This window comes from Mugil cephalus, chromosome 20 (assembly GCF_022458985.1).
Source record: "Mugil cephalus isolate CIBA_MC_2020 chromosome 20, CIBA_Mcephalus_1.1, whole genome shotgun sequence".
Taxonomy (NCBI): Eukaryota; Metazoa; Chordata; class Actinopteri; order Mugiliformes; family Mugilidae; genus Mugil; species Mugil cephalus.
The window spans coordinates 903,827-924,686 of record NC_061789.1 but is presented as its reverse complement, the minus strand read 5'-3'; the positions used below and the strand labels follow the sequence as shown (position 1 = coordinate 924,686).

The 20,860-nt window shown below is 45.0% G+C and overlaps 1 protein-coding gene across 2 annotated transcripts in view; it reads left to right on the top strand.

Annotated features, from left to right (window-relative positions):
* Window positions 1-20,860, top strand: part of grin2aa (glutamate receptor, ionotropic, N-methyl D-aspartate 2A, a) — a 122,475-nt gene that overhangs the window by 65,994 nt on the left and 35,621 nt on the right. For both annotated transcript variants that reach the window (XM_047571789.1, XM_047571788.1), the window contains 2 exons: window positions 13,993-14,159; window positions 17,731-18,159. In XM_047571789.1, the coding sequence (XP_047427745.1) occupies window positions 13,993-14,159; window positions 17,731-18,159 (596 nt within the window). The remainder of the gene's footprint in view (window positions 1-13,992; window positions 14,160-17,730; window positions 18,160-20,860) is intronic.

Genomic DNA, 20,860 nt, shown 5'->3' with positions numbered 1-20,860 from the left:
CTAGACGGTTACCGGGGTTACCGGGGTTACCGGGGTTACCGGGGTTACCAGGGTTACCACGGTTACCGATCTACATTTGACTGAAAGGAGCCAATCAGAGGTTTTCATCTGATCCTGATCACAACAGGCAGGAAATGAACGAGTGGAGAGAAGGAAAGTAGAAGTAGGAGAAGAAGAAACAGTTCAGTAACAGGCAGCCTGGTGGAGGAAGAGGAGGAGTCAGAGAGGGAGGGAGGGAAGGAGGGAGAGAGGGAGAGGGAGGGAGGGAGAGTTCTCCCCCTTGGCTGGTTTGTCTATAAATATGTGGCTCCCAATCATTTGCAAATTAGGGCAACTCTCTTTCCACTGTACCCCAATTTCTTTCTTTCCTTCCTTCCTACAGTTTGTTCTCTCCTCTTTCCCTCCACCACCTACTCTTTCTTTCTTTCTCTCTACCAAGATTTGTCTTTTTCATTCTACCTTTTCTTTACATTCTTTCATTGTTTCTTTCTCTCCTTTATTTAATTATTTCTTTCTTAATATAATTCTTTCTTTCATCCATCATTTCTTTCTTTCTTTCTTTCTTTCTTTCTTTCTTTCTTTCTTTCTTTCTTCCTCCCTGTGTGAGAAGCCTCCTAAATAAACTCTAATCTGCTTCAGCCAATCGTGAGCAGATCTTATTGATGACATCAACAAACCGTTCGGAGGGAGGAGGGAAGAAACAAAAAGAAGGATACAAGAGATGTACCAGCAGATGCATGGGGAGAGAAAGAAGAGGAGAGAGAGACAATGGAGGGAGGATCAGAGAGAGGGAGGAAGAGAAGAAAGAGGCTTTAAAGACTAAAATAGAACGAGTCTATCAGACGAGGAAACTAACAAACCGTATCCTGAGGTTCAGAGCTGCTGTTACTACGTGATGTAAGGAGCTGATGAGCTGTTCATCATTCACGGTGTCTGGAGTCACAGGTCACACATCATCTGTGTGTTTGTGTGTCTACATGTGTGTGTTGATCATTTCTTGGCCACGACTCTCTCTCTCTGTCTCTTTAAAGAGGATTTGAAATTTTCAGAGTAACAAAGTGGGTCATCAACTCTCCTCGTCCTTCTCCTCCTCCTCTCGCTCAGAAGCATCTGCAGCGTTACAGCGCTGACTGGACCAGAATATAGTCCCACCCAGTGGTTCTGAGTCAATGAGTCAATGAGTCCTGAGTCAATGAGTCAATGAGTCCTTAGTCCTGAGTCAACAAGTCCTGAGTCATTGAGTCAATTAGTCAATGAGTCAATAAGTCAACGAGTCCTGAGTCAATGAGTCCTGAGTCCTGAGTCAGTGAGTCAATGAGTCAATGAGTCAATGAGTCCTGAGTCCTGAGTCAATGAGTCAATGAGTCAATGAGTCAATGAGTCCTGAGTCCTGAGTCCTGAGTCCTGAGTCAATGAGTCAATGAGTCAATGAGTCAATGTGTCCTGAGTCAATGAGTCAATGAGTCCTTAGTCCTGAGTCAACAAGTCCTGAGTCATTGAGTCAATTAGTCAATGAGTCAATAAGTCAACGAGTCCTGAGTCAATGAGTCCTGAGTCCTGAGTCAGTGAGTCAATGAGTCAATGAGTCCTGAGTCCTGAGTCAATGAGTCAATGAGTCAATGAGTCAATGAGTCAATGAGTCAATCAGTCAATCAGTCAATGAGTCAATCAGTCAATCAGTCAATGAGTCAATGTGTCCTGAGTCAATGAGTCTTGAGTCTTGAGTCCTGAGCTACGTGTTGCTCCACCCTCACCGCTGTGACGTGATCGTGACCTAGTTCAGTCTCTCCTTCTCAGTTGTGTGAGTGGAGATCCACAGATGCTGCTCTCCGCTCACGACTCCAGTCAGAGAGCGTTACTGTCGAGAGAGAGACGGAGAGAGAGACCGGAGAGAGAGAGACCAGAGCGAGAGAGACCAGAGAGAGAGAGAGAGACCAGAGAGAGAGAGAGACCAGAGAGAGAGAGAGAGAGAGACCAGAGAGAGAGAGAGACCAAGAGAAGACGAGAGAGAGAGAGAGAGGAGACCAGAGAGAGGGAGGAGAGAGAGAGAGAGACCAGGAGAGAGAGAGAGACCTAAGGAGAGAGAGAAGGAGAGAGAGACCAGAGAGAAGAGAGACCAGAGAGAGAGAGACCAGAGAGAGAGAGACCAGAGAGAGAGAGACCAGAGAGAGAGAGAGACCAGAGAGAGAGAGAGACCAGAGAGAGAGAGACCAGAGAGAAAGAGACCAGAGAGAGAGAGACCAGAGAGAGAGAGAGACCAGAGCGAGAGAGAGAGACCAGAGAGAGAGACCAGAGAGAGAGAGACCAGAGAGAGAGAGACCAGAGAGAGAGAGAGACCAGAGAGAGAGAGAGAGACCAGAGAGAGAGAGAGACCAGAGAGAGAGAGACCAGAGAGAGAGAGAGAGAGACCAGAGAGAGAGAGAGACCAGAGAGAGAGAGAGACCAGAGAGAGAGAGAGACCAGAGAGAGAGAGAGACCAGAGAGAGAGAGACCAGAGCGAGGCCTCGCGACGACGACCCCGATCCTGCAGGACGTCAGCGATGACTCACTGTTGTTTCTCGTCACGCTGCTGTTGATCCAGAACATGACTGATGCACGTTCACTGGTCTCTGTGAATAAAACAAGACTCCTGGTTGTTTTTATTGGACTAAAATTTTGGGTCATTATCTTTTCTGTGGGATGAATCTCTGACCAGCTACACCAGAGGAGGCTGATGTTGGAGGCTCATGTATACTGGCTGTGTTTAGTCCTCAGAAAGCCCATGATGAGTCACCACTATAGAGACCTACACAATGTTAGGAAGGCGGTCATAATGTTGTGGCTTATGACTGGAGTGGGCCAGCAGTCCTGTTGTCTGCTGACTCACAGAACATGGAGGTTCTAGTGGTGGAGACGTGATGTGGAAACATGTTCATGTTCTCTAAGGATTCCTCAGCTCCACAGCTGGATTCACCGTCTTCTAATCCTTCATCCGCTCCTTCACCTCTACCTCTTCTCCCTCCTGATCCGTTCATTCCATCCTTTCATCTGGTCCTCCTCTGCTTCCCCTGTTGTCGATTCTCCTCCAGTCTTTTCCACTCAGCTTTCTTCTCCCGTCCCTCTTCATCAGTCCTGCACGGAGAAATGTAAGTGACCCATCTGTGATAGCAAAAGGTACATTAGGCATCAGGGAGTTCCCCTCGGGCCCTGTGAGGGTGAGTGAGTGAGTGAGTGAGTGAGTGAGTGAGTGAGTGAGTGAGTGTGTGTGTCTGTGTGTGTGATACTGTGTGTGTGTTGTTAACAGATATCGCCTGATGGACTCCTCCCAGGGGTGCCGTCCGTCTGCTTGGCCAATAAAATGCAGCCAATTACGCTGCGGGCCTCGCTGGCAGCCAATCAAATGGAAATGGGAAAGCTTAGAGATGACAATGGGGTTCGGGGCATCGTGCTTATTTTGCACTGAGTTGTGTTAATGCAAATGAGAGTCGGCGTGTGAATGGACGTGTCCCGAACGTCTCCCGCTTTCTTCTTGGTGCTATGATGAATGTGAGCAGGTTTAAATGAAGCAGGGGGACTAGACTAGACTAGACTGTGTGTGAATATGGACGACATGTCCTGACGTCCTCGCATCGGCCGAACTGACTCACTTTTCCTGGGAATACGGGTGTTTGAAGTTTGAAGCTTGAAGCCAGAGTCTGATCAGTGCAGTCTGAGAGTGGAGCCACGATATCGATGCCCAGAAACCCTGCGTCTGTTTGTGACGTGGACATTTTAGAGCGTCAATGCACGGAGGTAGAAAAACAACGTGGAGAAGAAGTCGTCGTCTTCAGGACTGGACACTGACATAGAGGAAACTTCTTCTGTTCTGTTTCCAGTAGATGTTTTGCTCCTCAGCAGAAGAACTTTAACTTTAAACACATTTATTTAATATGAAGCAGCTTATGCTAAGCTAAGCTAAACCCTGAACATGACACATATCTTTCACCTCTCTCTCATCCAGCCTTCCTCTGTCCTCGTTTCTGCCCCCCCCCCCCCCCCCCCCCCCCCCCCCCCCCCCCCCCCCCGGCCTCTTCGCTCTCCTTTTCAAAGCACCTCATCTCTTTGTGTCGCTGTCTGTGCGTCTACCCGAGCGCTGGTGGCAGCGGTGATGAATCACTGATACTACCAGCGTAGTTAGCAGCTGACTGATGCATCTCTCCCAGGCTCAAACTTTCAGCACATTATGCAGCATCGATTCGGACTGATGCAGTTGTATGTCGCAGCAAAATCAGGGAGTTGTTTGACGGAGGCTGAATTCTAATGTAAAGACGGCGTTTGGTTGTTGTTGATGGGAATGATGGTCAGTGAAGGATGTATTATCTCCAGCTCCAGCTGGTTAGTTTAGCTCTTCTTTCTCTGGACTGTGTGCACTCGGCTAAAAAAAACCCTCTTTAACAGAATGCATTCAGTCACTTTCCTCTGATTGTTGCCTGAAAGCCAGCAGGAGTCTGACTGGACATCCAACCTACTTTCTCAGTGCTGGACTCTGCTGGATGACGACACTTTACTTATGAGGGGGTAAGCCATCTGAGGAGGAGAACTCAGCGCAATGAGTCACACTCTGCAGGCATGAGCACAATAATAACAATAATAACATGACAGTAATAGCACGCATTAAAGCACATTTTAAAAACACAATTAGTTTCAGCTTCCAGCCGACAGTTGGTGAATAAACAGCGTCGGCTTTTATTGTGGAACATCTGCTCAGCATCGGCCAATGAAATCTAAATGTTTCCTGTTGACCTGTCCTATTTTAATAAAAGCTGAGAGATATTGTTCCTGAACTCGTGACATTAAAACAGAAATGACTTGACTCCAGTAAACTCGCGCTCCCTCGCGTGGCCTCGGCCTTTTCTTCGGGGCTGTTTTATGACTTCATGAATGCAGATCGGGGCGTTTGGTTCCCGTGTAAATCTGCCCTCAGAGACATTTCATTGTCCTGTTTCTCCTGGCGAGTGAATGTTCCTCCGTTCTGTTCTGTCTCAGCTCAGCTTTACACTCTGTTGTTTGAGTCTTTAGAATGAACTCAGCATGATACACAGCCCCGCGGGGTGCACACACACACACACACACACACACACACACCCTTTCACTTTCAGAGGATGGTGTGTGAGCTTCACAGTGTGACCAAACATACCAGCGTTCTCTGAGTAAGAGAGGGGGCCCGTTCATGTTTACATTACTGTGTGTCTTTGTGTGTGTTTTGTGTGAGTGTTTTATTGATTTTAAGTTAGTGCTACTATTGCAGCATCTACTAAACACTGATTGTGTGTGGATGGATCTGAGTCAGACTCACATATCTGGACAGTTTTACTCTGATCCTCTTTGCAAAAACTGCTCAGTCCAGACACAAATGATCTGTCAGACTGAGGTCTTAGTTTTCACTCTGCAGTTGCTGCTTTCTGTAAAACAAATTTTGCAGATGTCGCTGCTTGCACTGGGCCAGTGCCTTCCTTGAAATAAAGTCAAGTCTTAGTTTTCTTAACAAACTCAATCAGAGTTTTGCTGCATTCAGCCGTTGAGAGTCGGCTGCTGAGAAACATCCCCACAGTGAAGCATGGCGGTGGCAGCATCAGGCTCCAGAGGTGTTTGGTGTCCACAGCAACAAAACCACTTTACAGTCTGTAAAATATTATTATTTGAGTTCATTTTAGAGGCAGATTTGTCCTGCTTCCCTTCATCATGCTAAGCTAGGCTAACACCAAACATGAGCGTACCTTTCATCATAAGCAGCCTTTCCAACAACACGTGTCTCTCCTCTGTTATTGTCCCCATCTCTTCCTCATTCTCTCCATCCCTCCTGCCCTCCTCACTTTGTTTCATCCTTTTCAAAGTAGATCTCAAACATAACGTTTCTCCTGAAATCCAAAAAGCTCAGTTTTGGTTTCATTAAAACTAAGAACATTATTCCAGTATTTAATACCAGATTAATTCAATTAATCGACATTATAGAAACGTCTTCTAACTTTAAGCACTGGTGAATTTTTTGTACATTTTTATCAAAAATGTCAAATGATGCTTGAACTTAATAACTTTGTTTGTTAAAATGAAGAAAATAATGAAACTTCTTGTCATTTCAGCTCTTTAGATTACGTTTTCACGTTCATCTCTTTTGCCTTTTGTTGAACTCTCATCTTAAATGGATCAATTCTTTAAAACCCTTCGAGGCGTCTGCACACTGGGTGACTCCACGCAGGATTACTTTATTCAAACACTTAGAAGGAAAACATGCTTCAACAAGTAATCCTCACAAAGAAGTTTCTTGTCCAAATATTATTATGTATCCAGTAAAGCACAGCGGGATCGGGCTGCGACGCAAATCCTAATTCCATGCACTATTTTATTGTGATTAGCACCTCTGCTCATCCACAGGGATTTTCTCGCCTTTCCTTTGTGTTCGTTCAGAAGCTCTGGAAGTCTGAGGTGAGACAGAGGGAGAGGGGAAAGATAATTGAAGGGAGGAAACGTGGAGGAAAAGCCCTCATAGTGGAGGAGCAGGGAGGATGAAACTGAGCGAATAATCGTGATGGTTATGGAGGCTGATGATGGCGATGTTGACAGTGATGATAAGTTTTATAATGACAAACCACATCGATTCTGTGCATGTGCGACAGGTGTGAAAGGAACAACGTGTCAGAGTTTAGTGAAACATAGCTAGCAGGGCCATGAGGGGAGGAAGGTAAAGTAGGCGATTGCTTGGTGGAGAAATTTGTTCTTAAGTTGTGAATTCATTGCTTTGTAAATAAATAGAAAATCTAGATTTGCATTCGTATTGGGACTCTGGTTTTATTATTTTTTTTCCTCAGCTTGCCCCAGTTCTTTTTCAATTTTTAGGATGGGTAAGCTTGTTTTTTTTTTTTTTTTAATTCTACTTTGTGCGACTGAGTCATCAGTTCAGGCTTTTACATGTCTCTCCATTTTTATTAATACAGTGTTGGTGTAAATGCTGAGATTAAGCTCCCGGCATCGACAATAGCCGCTCCGTCGAAGGTGTAAGGTTGAGTCCCAGAGGAGCGCAGCAGAATATTGGCCTTATTAGAAGAGATAGGGAGTGGGTGGGAGAGGGCAAGATGGATAGAAGGAGGCGAGAAAAGACAGAGCCCCTGGACAGAGAGTTAACGAAAAGAGGAAGACAGAGAGGAAGATATTGGACTTATTAGAGAAGAGGGAGAGAGTGGGAGAGGAGGGCAAAGAGACAAAGACAGAGAGATAGAGATGATGTTATTTTGTCAGTGTTTCCCCGTGGGGGTTCGAGTGCTTGTTAAAAAGTCCTGACAGAGGAAACACAGCAATAACACACACACACACACACACACACACATACATGCACACGGACACCGCTCCCTGTGTGATAAACTTTCAGTAGGTCTCCCTCTCTCTGCCTCTGAATGTGTTGTCTGTTAAAATGGACCGAAATATTCCTCAGTGACGTCAAATCCGGCCTCGTTTAATGATCCTCTCACTCCCCGTTACAGCGTTCAGGCTCTGCTGCAGACCGAGGATAGTCCCCCTATGATTATTATCCAACATGAAGCATACATTCGCAGAGCCTCCACCCGATCTGCTTATTGTTTTAAAACGCTGTAATCTCATAGAGGACGAATGAGCTTCCACAAATTCAGAGTCTTTTCAGGAGAATGCAGCAGACTCAGATAATGTGCTCGTAGTAAAAGACATTACCACAGCAATGCAGTCAGGGCAACTACTTTACTCTCTGCTCATTAAACTCAAAGACTCAAAGACACTTACTTTTTCCACAACTTTGTGCATTTTGTGTCTCTGCCCAACACCTCAAATATGAGATGAGCATCTCAAGCCACTCTGCAAACACTGCTGCCATTAGTCCCTCATTTACTGTTCATTAAATTTCTTTCATTTCCCTTTAATTTAAAATTTCCAGACTTTTGATGCAGGTGCAGGACGTTTACAAGATTCAGCACCATGGACAGAGATTTGGTTTTACTCTGGGTTCATCTGACACCACATGCATCAGAGCACAATTACTGTATTTTACATGTTACGTCACTTCATGTAATCTTGATAAAGGACTGTGCTCATGTCCTTTTATGGGGTCAGGCTACAAAAAAGCTTAAAAATGTGTCACCACAAGACAAGAAGTGCATGTGATGTGCTATTTATATGTGTCATTTAGGATGGCCCCATTGTCCCGTTCACATGCTTACATCCCCCATTTTGGGTCCTTTTGGAGGGGGGGGCAGAGTCAGCATGAGCCCCCATCACTGGCTCTATACACAGCACAACACTGCATTCTAACCACTGCACCTCTAAATGTCTCTAAATGTCCAACCATGACAACACTGAACAAATTAAGACTTCGTTTGTCACATAACTAAACGACATCTTTTATATTATTTAATGACATCTTATGTTTTATTTTTTAATATTTGGTTTTGGAAGTAGACTCCTAATCCTAATTCAAATAAAGTCTCTTATCTCTAACTCTGCGGTGGCCACATTCAGACACTATTGGCCTTTTGAATTACTAATTGAATTCTTATTTTTTCGCCTGTATTCCATACATTTTACATTTTGATGTAACTATAGATTCCTGGTGTCATTTCTCTGCGCTGCGCTGCTGCTGCTCATTATTAATTTACAGGGTTTCCTATCAGACTCCAGCGTTGGCAGACAGAGGATCTCAGGCTGATAGTAATTAGTTATATAAGAGAATGATGGTGGGTATTTTAGGTACTTGGCTGCGGTAGCTGTACAGTATCTCTGCGGTTTTAAACAGTAAACGCTGTCTCCCCAGCTCCTCCGTTTGTTTCTGCGGACATTTTCTTGCTCGTTTGTTTTGCTGCAGCTATTTTTATTCCTGTGTGTTTATATTTAGTAACTGGCCACATGAGGGCTTTTTGTCACGTCGGTGTGCTCCTGCTCCCGCGCACTGTGCGGGGCTGTTAAAGCCAGCAGATAGCGGCGTATCTGCGGCGGATGGAAGTGATATGAGGATACGTCTGTCATCCCCCGTATGGCGGAGATGTGCAGGTTTTTTTGGCGTGGGTGTGTATTATCAGGCCGTTATCGCAGCGAGAGTCACACTCACAACCGGCTCCACGCTCAGTTGTTTGTGTGTGAATGCTTTTGTGTCCACGTGTGTGTGTGTGTGTGTCATCACACCAGACAGAGCGTGATGCTATCAGCAGCAGAGGATATGAGGACTACTATTTATAACTCCCCTCCATCTCAGCGTAGATGCGCTGTCCTGGCCTGCGGGGCAGGTGTGTGTGTTTGTGGGTGCATCAGTTTGAGTTCATGCATAAGAGTGTGGGGGGGGGGGGGATTTAAGAGTGCGACAGACAGACTGAGCCGGGTGTGACAGCCGGCTGCGTGTTTGTGCGTGTGCGATGCTGAAGACATGTCACACTTTGACAGGGGTGGAACGAGAGGAAATGATTGGCTGTTTGCTGATGTCACGGATTGTGAACCATCCCAATTAGAAACAATCACACGCAGCTTAGCCGCTCCATCCGTCTCTCCTCCACCCTGAACGCATCCAGCTTCTCTCTGTCCCTCGTTTCACGTCTGCAGAACTTTTTCTGGCTGCCTCTCTCAGGCTTTTCCTCCCTCTATTCCTTTACAAGTTGTTTGTTCTTTCTGTTATTCTTTGTACTTTTTTACCTTCCTCTGTCACTGTCTTACTCCTCTTTATACTTTAAACCGTGAAGACAATGAAATGAGCATCATTGTATCATAGAGAGGATGTGCAGCCTTTCTCTTACACCTGTTCAGACTCAGATAATATATTTTTTTTAGTACGGTTAAAGCAACATTTGGACATAACTGATTTTGTGAATGACCTTTGACCAACGAATTCTAATCAGTTCACGTTTTAGTTTGATTAAATGTTCTGTGCTCGAGGAGGTTCCCTGAAGGAGTTCCTGAGATGCGACGTTCACAGGGAATGAGAGTGACTGACAGCCTAAAAAACACGATGCCTCCGGTCACAGCTGTCATCGGCACAGAGGCAGGAAAAAAAAAAGAAACTCTCACGATGAAATCAACCTGTGGCACATACACAAAGCTTCTAAAACACAAGGCTCTGTTTATCTCATTTAATGAGAGGTTCTGTCTCAGAAGAAGACAATTAGAAGAGTTCTCCTTTCTCAGTCCTCTGTTCTGAGTCACATTCAAGTGTTCGTGGTCTCAGGTTTGTAGGTTAGAGCGACCGCCCATTTTTGAGACAAAATGATGAAACCTCCTCGATCCATGTCATTATTTTATTTTTATTTTACCTGAGGATGTTGAGCCTGAAGTAATTCAACGTCCAGTTATTCTGGAAGAAGAATGTAGCTAGAAAGGTAGTTAGCCACTTGAAACAAAAAGAGACATGGCTTATATACACTGGTCAGCCACAACATTATGACCACTGCCAGGAGAAGTGAATAACATTTAAACCATCTTGTGACAATTCAGCGTTCTGCAGGGAAACCTTTGGACCTTGCATTCGTTGGTGTGCATGTTACTTAGACTTGTAGCACCACCTACAACAGACCAGACCCCCCTACCCCCACTCCCACCCCCACCCCATAGCAATGACACTCGTTGATGCACAAAAACGCTTTAAGAGCAACTAAAAAAAAAAGAGCAGCACGAGGTGTTGACCTGGCCTGCAGGGAGACCTACACAATATTATCCGGGTGGTCATAATGTTATGCCTGATCGGTGTGAGTGGAGGCTTGAGCTCAGACTCACTTGAGACCAGAAAAGGGAAATTATTTTGGTGAAAGGGAGATTTGTGTTTAGTTGCTTGGTGGACCACTGCACTCTCCTGGGGCGCCCTGAAGCTTCATTTTAATCCTCCCTGATGGACTCAAGCCCATAAAACGCCAAATACAACTGGAACTGAATTCATAACCACTGTTTGCTGAATTAATTTCACATAAATGTTGCCTTTGGCATCAACACGCTGCTGTTGTCCAGAGAAAACCCAGGGAGTTTGAGGCTGGCAGATCGGTCAAGTAAACTGAAGGATTAAATGTTCCTTTGTTCTCATACGTCTCCAACTAATAACAGAATAAAGCTTCATATCGTTTGTGTAAAGCACAGCGGCTTCTATTTTTTTATTTTACATCAGTTATTACCTGTAGAATTCAAGGAGACAGTTGGTGCATGACAGATACCTGTGACATCAGCTCGGAGGCGTTCTTAATTAAAAGAAAAAACATAGATATTTGCATAAATAGTCACACACATTGTGTAGCCACTGTGCTAAGCTCCCTGTATATTCCAGAGAGGAGTGGGAGTACGAGCTGCGGTGGTGACGAAGACCGGGAGTGACAAGTCTTATAGCATGACCTCCCTCTTGTCCCACCGTGCTCGAGCATCCCCTCCACATTCAACACACACACACACACACACACACACACACACACACACTGGAGGGCAGCGCTGCACAGGCATCCTCCGAGGAGCACTTGAGTTGAACGGGAGGAAACCACACACACAGATACGATGCCATTAAAGCGCTCGGGTTTATGGGGATATGGTCACAATGACACAAATAATGCAAACAATGAAGAGAGATAGTGGAAGAGGGAAAGCTACTCCACGCATGGGGCGATGGAATTACACGCAGTGCTCTGATAGCATCCTTCGCCTTCCTCTGTGACTCGCTGCTTTGTAACCGGCTCTATTTTCATCCACTGTCACTATGTGGTGCTGGACTCTCTCCCAACCACAGAGAAAACCAACAACCTGCTACAGAACTGACTTAAAAGGTTTAAGAGGACGAGCTGAGAGCAGAGGCGGCTCAGGGTATAAGGTGGATAATATTTAAGTGTCACGTTGAGATAATCGATGGTGTTGGTCCTAAATAAAATGACATTACAGTGTCTCCTGCTGCCAGGATGCTGAAACTAGAGCAGATGCTAATGTTAGCATGCTAACCTGCAGTTTGTTTCTCTAAAGCTATCTGTAACAAACACACTCAATATGTTCCAGCATTTATCAATCACCACGTACATATATGATTCTTTTTGTTCATCGTGATTGTTTCTCTCGTTGTTCACATCAAATTCCCAAAAGACTTCAGAAACTTACTTTAATGCTAAGGTTTGGAAAGTGTGTTTGTTAAAACGCCATAAAAATAACAAACTGTGACGTTCACTATGTAAAAAGAAGACATTCACATGAGACATCCACATGTGTTGGACACAGTGATGCACAACCACAACCAAGGCTGAAACCATCAGATGAGACACAAGACACGAGACTCCAGAGTAGATGCTAATGGAGATGCTAATGGCTAGCATGGCAGTGCTACTTTCTAACAGTTTGTTTCTGCACATATAGACCAGGGAGATTTCCATAAATGTTCAAATCTAAGTGGGTGTTAGCAACCTTTGCTAGATCAATAATTAAACTGGACTCAACACTGAGGATGATAATTAATGTGTACAGTCAACATTACAGGGGAAAAACAAATAGATGGATGCTACTGGGGCTAATTTCAATGCTTATTCATTCACTGATATAAATATTTGACTAAGTAGCAGGATTAAAGACAGTTGAAGAGATGTTCGCCCGGAGGAAAGGTGCGTTGCAGTGTGTGGAATATTTTTGTGCAACTGTGCAGTGAAAGTTATCAACCTGAGGTTGGTTGAAGGTTTCTGCTGTGGAGAAGAGCACAGAACACATTAAATGTTAACCAGGGTGGGAGAAGTTAGAATACTTTCCATAGCCGTGTGTTTGAAGTCAACAGAGAATCTCAGAATCTCCACAGCAGGATTAGAATTAGAGGAGTGGAAGTAGAACGGCTGGTTCTCGTGTTTGGTTTTTTAAATTGATCAGACTCATGTTTTGTTTGCAGACTTTTGTTTAAAAGCTACATGTCACACAGACACCAACAGACCGGTTTCAAATACGTCTCCTGCTCCACGTCTGAGAGTTTATCAGCTCCAACACGAGCCGCTGGTTTGAAGCACACAGAGAAACTCGGCACAGCTGACACGCTGCCAGCTAACGCCTTAGCGCTGTAATTAAAGAATGATGCCGACACACCAGCGCAGAACTGTAAATCCTTCCGACGGCGTAGGCTGTGACGTAGCCTGTGAGTAGGTCTGCTGCAGAAGTATTAATGTTAGTCACAGTGTGGAGGAATGACTGCAGGCTGCCAGCAGACGGTCATGGAGGGGTTGCATCATGTACCTATCAGTGCAGTTGTGCAACTTTTACTTTTTATTTCAGTAAGTTTTAAGATGCTCAGCGGATAAAATGATGAGCAGTGATGGAGTCAGGGTCACATTTCTGTAAATGTCTGCAGCAGCTGCAACACGGATGCACAGCTGACCTGACACACTGATTAATAATCAGAGGCAGTACTTTCACTTTCATATTTTATTACATTTCACTGCTAATTCCTTTGTAATTGTACTGAAGTAGAGTCTGTGCTTTTCTCTTGTCGTGTTGTCTTGGCATCATCCTGAGAGAAAGTCCACGCCCATCGTGACCCGCGTTGTCTTTCCCTCTCCGTGTTTTTGTCTCGTTTCGCCACGATGACTCATTTTAAACGCAGCATAAATGACCAGAATTAATTTGTCCGCCTTTATTAGTGCCTGTCTGCGCCGTCCACGCTCATGTCTGAGTTTGGCTGAATTAAGTGGCAAATGATTCTCAGTCAGGTTTAATGGAGTGGATACGGGCGGCTCCGACTGAGTGCAGAACCTGGCCCGCAGAGTTCTGCAGCACTTCTGTACCGCACCAATCCAATTTGGTCTTAATTGAATTGTTCTGAGGCCCTCATCCATATATTTCCTCCATGAGAAGATTATTACTCTCAGCCTCTGTGATTGTGTATGTGTGGGAGGGAGGATGGGATCTTGCCAAATGTTAAATGCTGTGTTGATTGATATTCCTGAGATGCAGTTTGAATCAGCTGCTGGACCGACATGGAAAGAAAAGAAAATTTTCTCTCTCTCTTATGGTCCTTTCTTCCTCTCGTTCTCTTGTCAGGATGTGAAGTCGACCTTCTTCCAGTTTGGCGCCTCCATCCAGCAGGAGGCGCTGCTGATGCTGAACATCATGGAGGAGTACGACTGGCACATCTTCTCCATCGTCACGTCAAAGTTCCCCGGGTACCAGGAGTTCATCAACATCCTGAAAACCACAGTGGACAACAGGTGGGACCCGTCTCTTCTTTTCTCTAGTCCCCATAGCTTCATCTTTTCTGTGGCTCATACAGGAGACGAAAAGATGGAGCAGCCGCACAGTATCATCACGTAAAAGGGTTTTACTGCTGTGCTTCACCACGACTCTGCATCATCAGCTGTAACAAACTTTTTATTTTGCTTTGGAGAATCACCAGATAGAGAGAACAATAAAACCCTCCATTAGAAATAACCCAATAACTCACCCTATAACTTCTCCTCCGTGGAACTTCAAGATACTTGCACATGTTTTGCATGGACAGTATTAAGTGCACCACGTTCTAGTTTAGTGCATACAAACCAAATCTGCAGATTGTGTGAATTTAATTAGGTTTGTAGTTAAATCTCAAACCTTTTGATGACTGAAAGTTGAGAAATCCCTAAAAAAAAAACTTAAATTGTTCTAATTCATCCAAAGGGCTGCATGAATGTGCAAATATAACAGAAATCCATCCTGCAGCGTCTGAGATATTTCAGTCAGACTCACACCTCTGGGTGGTCAGGATGGAAGAGTCATTGTCTGAAAGCTTTGGCTCACTTACATGTTGCGATATTTCACTGAAGGAGTAAAAAACTCCAGATAACATCGTTAGGATTCGTCCTCCAGGCAGAACGGACGTCTGTGATCAGTTCATCTGTCAGACGCAGAGAAGCTCTCGGGACTGCAAGAGACGTTCAAAACAAATCTTTATTAACAGTTTAAAATGTAGCGTTAGCACGGGCTAAGGGTTTAAAGAAATGATAAAAAACAACATGAGGAAAGGAGCAAGGATAACTGAGGAGCATGAACAGATTAGAGACAGGACGGGGAAGCACGACCGAGTGTTACAGATGTTTGGAGCAAACCTTTCATCAATCCGTTTCATAGTTGAGGTGTTTCAGTCTGGACCACACAGACAGACACAGCATCCTTTAACCTGCAGCAAACTAAGAAAATAATGAAATACAACCAGAAACACTTGCAGCAGATTCCATCAGATCAGAACCAGAAACACATTTTCCTTCCGTCTCTCAACAGGTTTCTCTAGAAAAGTGAATGTAATAAACTGTGCAGGTTAACATTCATCCAGTCGGGGCATCGCTCAAAGCCCGTCTCCCCGTTTAGTTTTAATCTTCATCCTTCAAGAAAGTTCTCCAGAGGATGGGCCAGAGTTACTGCTGCACGCGGCGTTTTTCATCTCATCCGTTCTGTTCTTCAGAGACAGGCGTCCTGAAAGGATTAAATCAACGCGCTCATAACCAACGCACACGACAGCTAGCTTTACTACACTTGCCGTTTGGCTGTTTGCCGCGACTTTAGGTCATTGTGACGGATGCTGCAGGTCTCAGGCAGCAGAGAGAATGAGAGCAGAGCAGCGAGCCATCATTTCTGACAAAAATAAATAAAAAATGTCATATTGATGAAACATGATGCTGGAAAGGGCCCGTGTCTGGACCCGTGATATATGAAAGCCCAGCTGAGCCCTTTCTCATTAGCAGTTATTCTTTATTTCGACTCCACAACTCTCCTCGGCTCCGGCTGCTCTGTTGACAGTAATTACAGTAGCAGGTCAGATAGTTTAATAGCTGCTCCAGTTAGATTATTTCATTATTGGACTTTAATCGAGGGCCAACAGAGGAAAGGTTCATCTCATGTTAAATGTGTTGCTTTCTGAATTCTGCTATTTTATTTTCCCAGATGAACCAAACAGTCAGAGGGTTTTCCAGCCTTCTCTGTCTAATAATCTGTCAGGTTATTATTTATTTATTCATTTTATCATTTATTTTTTTAGTCTTTTTTAGTCTATGAACCTGCTCAGAAAGTGGAGACAAATAAAAGAGTTTATTTCATTAAAAACTGACGGATGAGACGCGGCCTCCTCAGATGTGTCTTTAGATGTGGCTGCTTAAGAAAATGAAGGCCATGCATCAGCCAGAGACACTGACGGTGCTGCACAGAGGTGCTACTGTGTGATATCGTATACAGAATAATGGGCTATTATCTTAACACTGAGGTTATACTATTGAGCTATCGCTCACTAAATTATTGCAAATGCATTTACGGAGTAGATGAAGCAGAAGAGGAAAATATCTTAACGTGTGGGTAAATTTCCAGGAGAAGAGACTGTCTCATTTTTATTGAAATCAGTTAAGACTGAGGGACATGAACCCGTGAGGACACGGACAGTCAGACAGATAACGTGAGAGTAGATGTATATAAGGGCGGGGGGAGAGCAGTGGAAGTGGAATATTAATAAATCAATGCTTGATTGTCGCTGTACGTCAGCACCACAGAATAACATGTGACACAAAGATAAAACATGGGGGACGTAAAAATAATGAACCAAAGCAGCGTTCACATTAAAAGGTGTGTTAGCAGGAGGACGACCAGTTTGTGTCCAGGGTGCACACTGTCCTGTAAAATCTCTTCAGACAGATAAAATCTTCAGAGTGTCTCTCTGCACCTTCCAGAGTCTGTATGTAGGAGTCAGACCTGTCAGATCTGTCCTCTTACCTGAGGCGTGGATTATAGGCTGAAGGCTGGAGAAGGTCTGATGCTGGTGTCCACTGCTGGAGCTGGACGTCCCGTGTCGGCGGCTCCATGAGGTCAGGGGCTCAGCTTGTCTGTGTGATCTGCTGATCAAAGGGGCAGGATTCAGCTTTTTGGACGGACCAGTTGTCCTCATGGTCCCCATCATCTGTCCCATCGAGGGACTCGTCTGCATCTGTTTCAGTCTGGTCCTCATCACATAAAAATAAGGAAATGTTTTTCATCCATCTGTAATAATTTGTCTCTTGTCTCTACTCGTCTTGTCGTCTGGGACTTGTAGTCCAGATCCGGTGTTGTCCTGCCTGTGTGCAGCTGGACTCTAACATCATGTTTAACTGCTCGTCTCTTTTCGTCCTCTCGCTCTGTACCAGTCACTCTTCATCAGCTCTGATAGCTGGGCCATGAAGGACCTGTACCTGTCCTTTTATGATAGATCACGTCTTTATTAACCAACATAACTGCCTGTTTGCCTCCTCCCTGCTGCTCTTTGGCCTCGTGCTGAACATCATCTCTCTGGACACTGTGGAAAAAGAGCTTCCAGTCCCTGTGGATGAGAGAATCCCTCTATAAATTCATTACGTTGTTTTAATGAGCTCTGTTCTCTGTGGAGTCAAACCTTCATGTGAAAACACATCGTTGCACAGAAGTTTTTTTTTTTATCTAGAAAGGCGTCAGAAGCTGCGTTCCAGGTCGATAACACCACCACCGCCGCTTTCTGATGCCTGTTGTCACCAATTAGCGGCGTGACCGGTCGTGTTGCTCTGCGCGCTAACGGGCCTGTGTTTGCTCTGCTCGTCCTGAGACCAGCTTTAGCATTTACTCTCCATTTAGCCCTAATGTGGATCTCCTGACAATAACCACTTTACACCTATTAGAATTCATGTCACACTTATATAACAGTGATATTAATTAGAATGGATAATTGTAAGTGCCCTTGCCAGCACCTGAGCAAAGTTAATAGTCTATTGGTTAAATATTAACATTTGGCTCCTGTCCTCGTTATCCCTGCTGTAGTTTCGTGGGCTGGGACCTGCAGAACATCATCACTCTGGACGCAGTGGAAGAAGACAGCCGCTCTCAGATCATGCTGAAGAAGGTCCAGTCTCCCGTGGTCCTGCTCTACTGCTCCAAGGACGAGGCCGTCTACATCCTGGAGGAGGCTCGCTCGCTGGGCCTGACCGGCTTCGGCTACATCTGGATCGTGCCGTCGCTCACCACGGGGAACCCGGAAATAATGCCCGAGGAGTTTCCGTCGGGGATGATTTCGGTGTCGTACGACGACTGGGACTACCCGCTGGAGGCCCGGGTCCGCGACGGCCTGGGGATCATAACGTCAGCGGCGGCGGCCATGTTGGAGGAGTACGGCGACATCCCCGAGGCCAAGACGTCCTGTTACGGCCCCATGGAGAAGACGACCAAGCTGCCACCCAGCGCTCTGCACAAGTAAGCAAAGTGTTTGTGTTGGCAATCAGGTCCATAATGATCCTTGGAGTCTGTGAATGCTCTCATTACACACAGCAGCAGCAGCATCATAATGGTTTTGTGTTTACTGATGACATCTAGAAGAAAAGCTGTGTTAATGCACATATTTTACGTGTCTGTTTGAGTGCAGTCTGTTTGTTTTCAGCCTCCGTAATGAGACACTTCCAAGAATGAGCGGCGAGATTGGAGAAAGATGCAATTACTGGATGGCAGATCAAAGGGACTGCGAGTTAAAGCTAAGAGAAAAGAAGAATGAGTGTGGGATTAAAAGAGGGACAGGAAGGAGTGGAAGGAGGCTGGAGGAAAGAGAAGGAAGGAAGGAAGGAAGCTAAGACGGGGGAACAGCAGGAAGCTGCTACAAATGAGTGCTCTCCAAAATTGAAGAGCTGCTTGATGAGTCCTTCTGTTCCTCTTCTCATTTATTCCTCCATCTCTCATCCAGCCTCTTCTGTGCTCCTTCTCATCACGCGGCCAGTGGGAGATGTTGCAGGTTTTGCCAGCTCTGTCTGTCTTTCCATCTGGCAGCGGAGGCTCGGAGACACACACACACAACCTGTGTTTACATCCCAATATTAGTTTTATTTAATATAATGACGCGTGAAATTAAAACGATTATCTCCAAGTGACGGGAAGTCGATTCCAGAGTGTGTTCGGTCTCCGCTGGGCTGTATTTTACAATTCTAAGGAACACAGAGACGCACATGGAGGTGTTTGGTATTTAACAGTCCAGGCATCAGTGGATGATTTCATCTAGTAAAGCAGAGCTGCTTCCATCAGCGTTTTTTTATTTATTTTTCGCAGCCAATCACAGGGTCTGTTTGAAGCCACTTCACAAAGTATTTATTCTGACTCATTTCAGTCACAGTGTGGTTCCAATAAGAGGTAAAAAGAGGGTCGCTCTCTCCATATTACTCCACCTGGATGAGATGGAAACACATTAGTAACATGGAACAGCAGAACTAATTGGCTTTTGCATGTTTTTTTATACATATAAATTAAGAAAATTAAAAAAATGAAATGTGCACAGAGAGCCAAGTTTGAAAATAAATCAAATCATTTTGAAAAATACTTCAAGCATACTAAAAAAAGTCTCATTGACTAACTGTTAGAAGAATTTAAAGACAGCTGAAGAACTAAAACCACAACTGTAGGTAGTTGTTCATGCTCTGTTAAGACATGAATCATCAATTATTTTTGTCTCAGCTGTAATCTTGAATAATCCCTGAAAGACAGAAGTTCACTATTAAAGAACAATTATTATTTTCTGATCCGCTCTTTAAACACATCCTTCCATTTGTTTTAGAACTTATATTGAATCACATCAGAGAAGGTCTGAGAGCAGAAGCAGAACGAGGTAACATTCGAGCCCTGGAAGTTTTCACTTTGCTGTAACAGTGGATCCATTTTCCTCCAAATCAAATTAAGTCCCGGTCATTTTCTCTGCTAAACCAATCCGAGTTTAGCAAATCGAGTTTGAAGTCTAACATTTTCTCTGCGGTTCGTTCATCTGAACCGTCCACACGTTTGTTCAATCGGCCTAAAACCTTCCCATGTAATTGGTCAATGAATCAGCCTGAGACTTCTTTGGCTTTCCGTGGATAACGGCGGCTCATCATCGCTTACCTGTGCAGACCTCCGGCCGCACCTGTGCTCCTCTCGCTCCGCCCGGTACGTAACATTTCAGCGGCGCTGGGAGGAACAGACACGTTCCTGGCACTGATCAGCGCCCGGCCGCACATTTCTAACAAGACCTGGAAGACTTTAGGAAGAAACTTCACACTAATAACTCTCTCATCCTGTCAGGACACACATCATCCAGAGCCGGCTCCCTTTGTTCCCAGCATGCTCTGTTGCCTCAGGTTGTTACCCAGGTGATGAGTGTTCGCAGATGGCTCTGTTGTGGGTGAGAGAGCTCAGCCAATAAGGCGTCGGAGCCAGGACACGAGGAACATGATTGGTCAAGGCTGAGTCGGGGCGAGGGGCCAGTGTGGGTTGTTAGGCCATAAGCGGCCGTCAGGGGAGACACACACACATACACACACACACACAGACAGGCACATACCAACACACAGCACCATCCTGCACTTTTCTGGTGCCGCTGTTCGATGCCAACTGTATTAACTTATAAGCATCTGGCTGGAATTCACTTTTCAAATTTATCGTTACTTTGCTCGAACGCCTCGCTGACCCAACGCTGGCGGCCGTTTGATTCAAGGCGGACGCAGGTTCAGGGCCAAAAACTTGTCACAACCAAACAAAACTTGGCTTTGACGAGAACGATGCAGAAGTGACAGAAGAAATGAAAATGTGACCACGTCGTGGTGAAACTCAGTGGAGATGATGAAGACTTAATGACGTATCCAAGATAATTCTACTTTTGCAGAATAATCGAAACAAATGAGCAGCTTAGGGCGGCGGTGGAGTCAGGCTGAGTGTATAAAATATGACGTGTGTGTACATCTGTGTATATTAGAGCCTGTTAGGAGACTGTTGTCGTGATGGATTTACAGCACACTGCTCACCTTGCTGTGGTGAACATTCTGCCGTAAAAGACTTCAGCACTTATTTATCAGTGTGTGTGTGTGTGTGTGTGTGTGTGAGGGTGGGGGGGTTGTGGGGGGGGGCGTGGTGCCAGTAATTTGATCTGACAGGTAATTTCAGT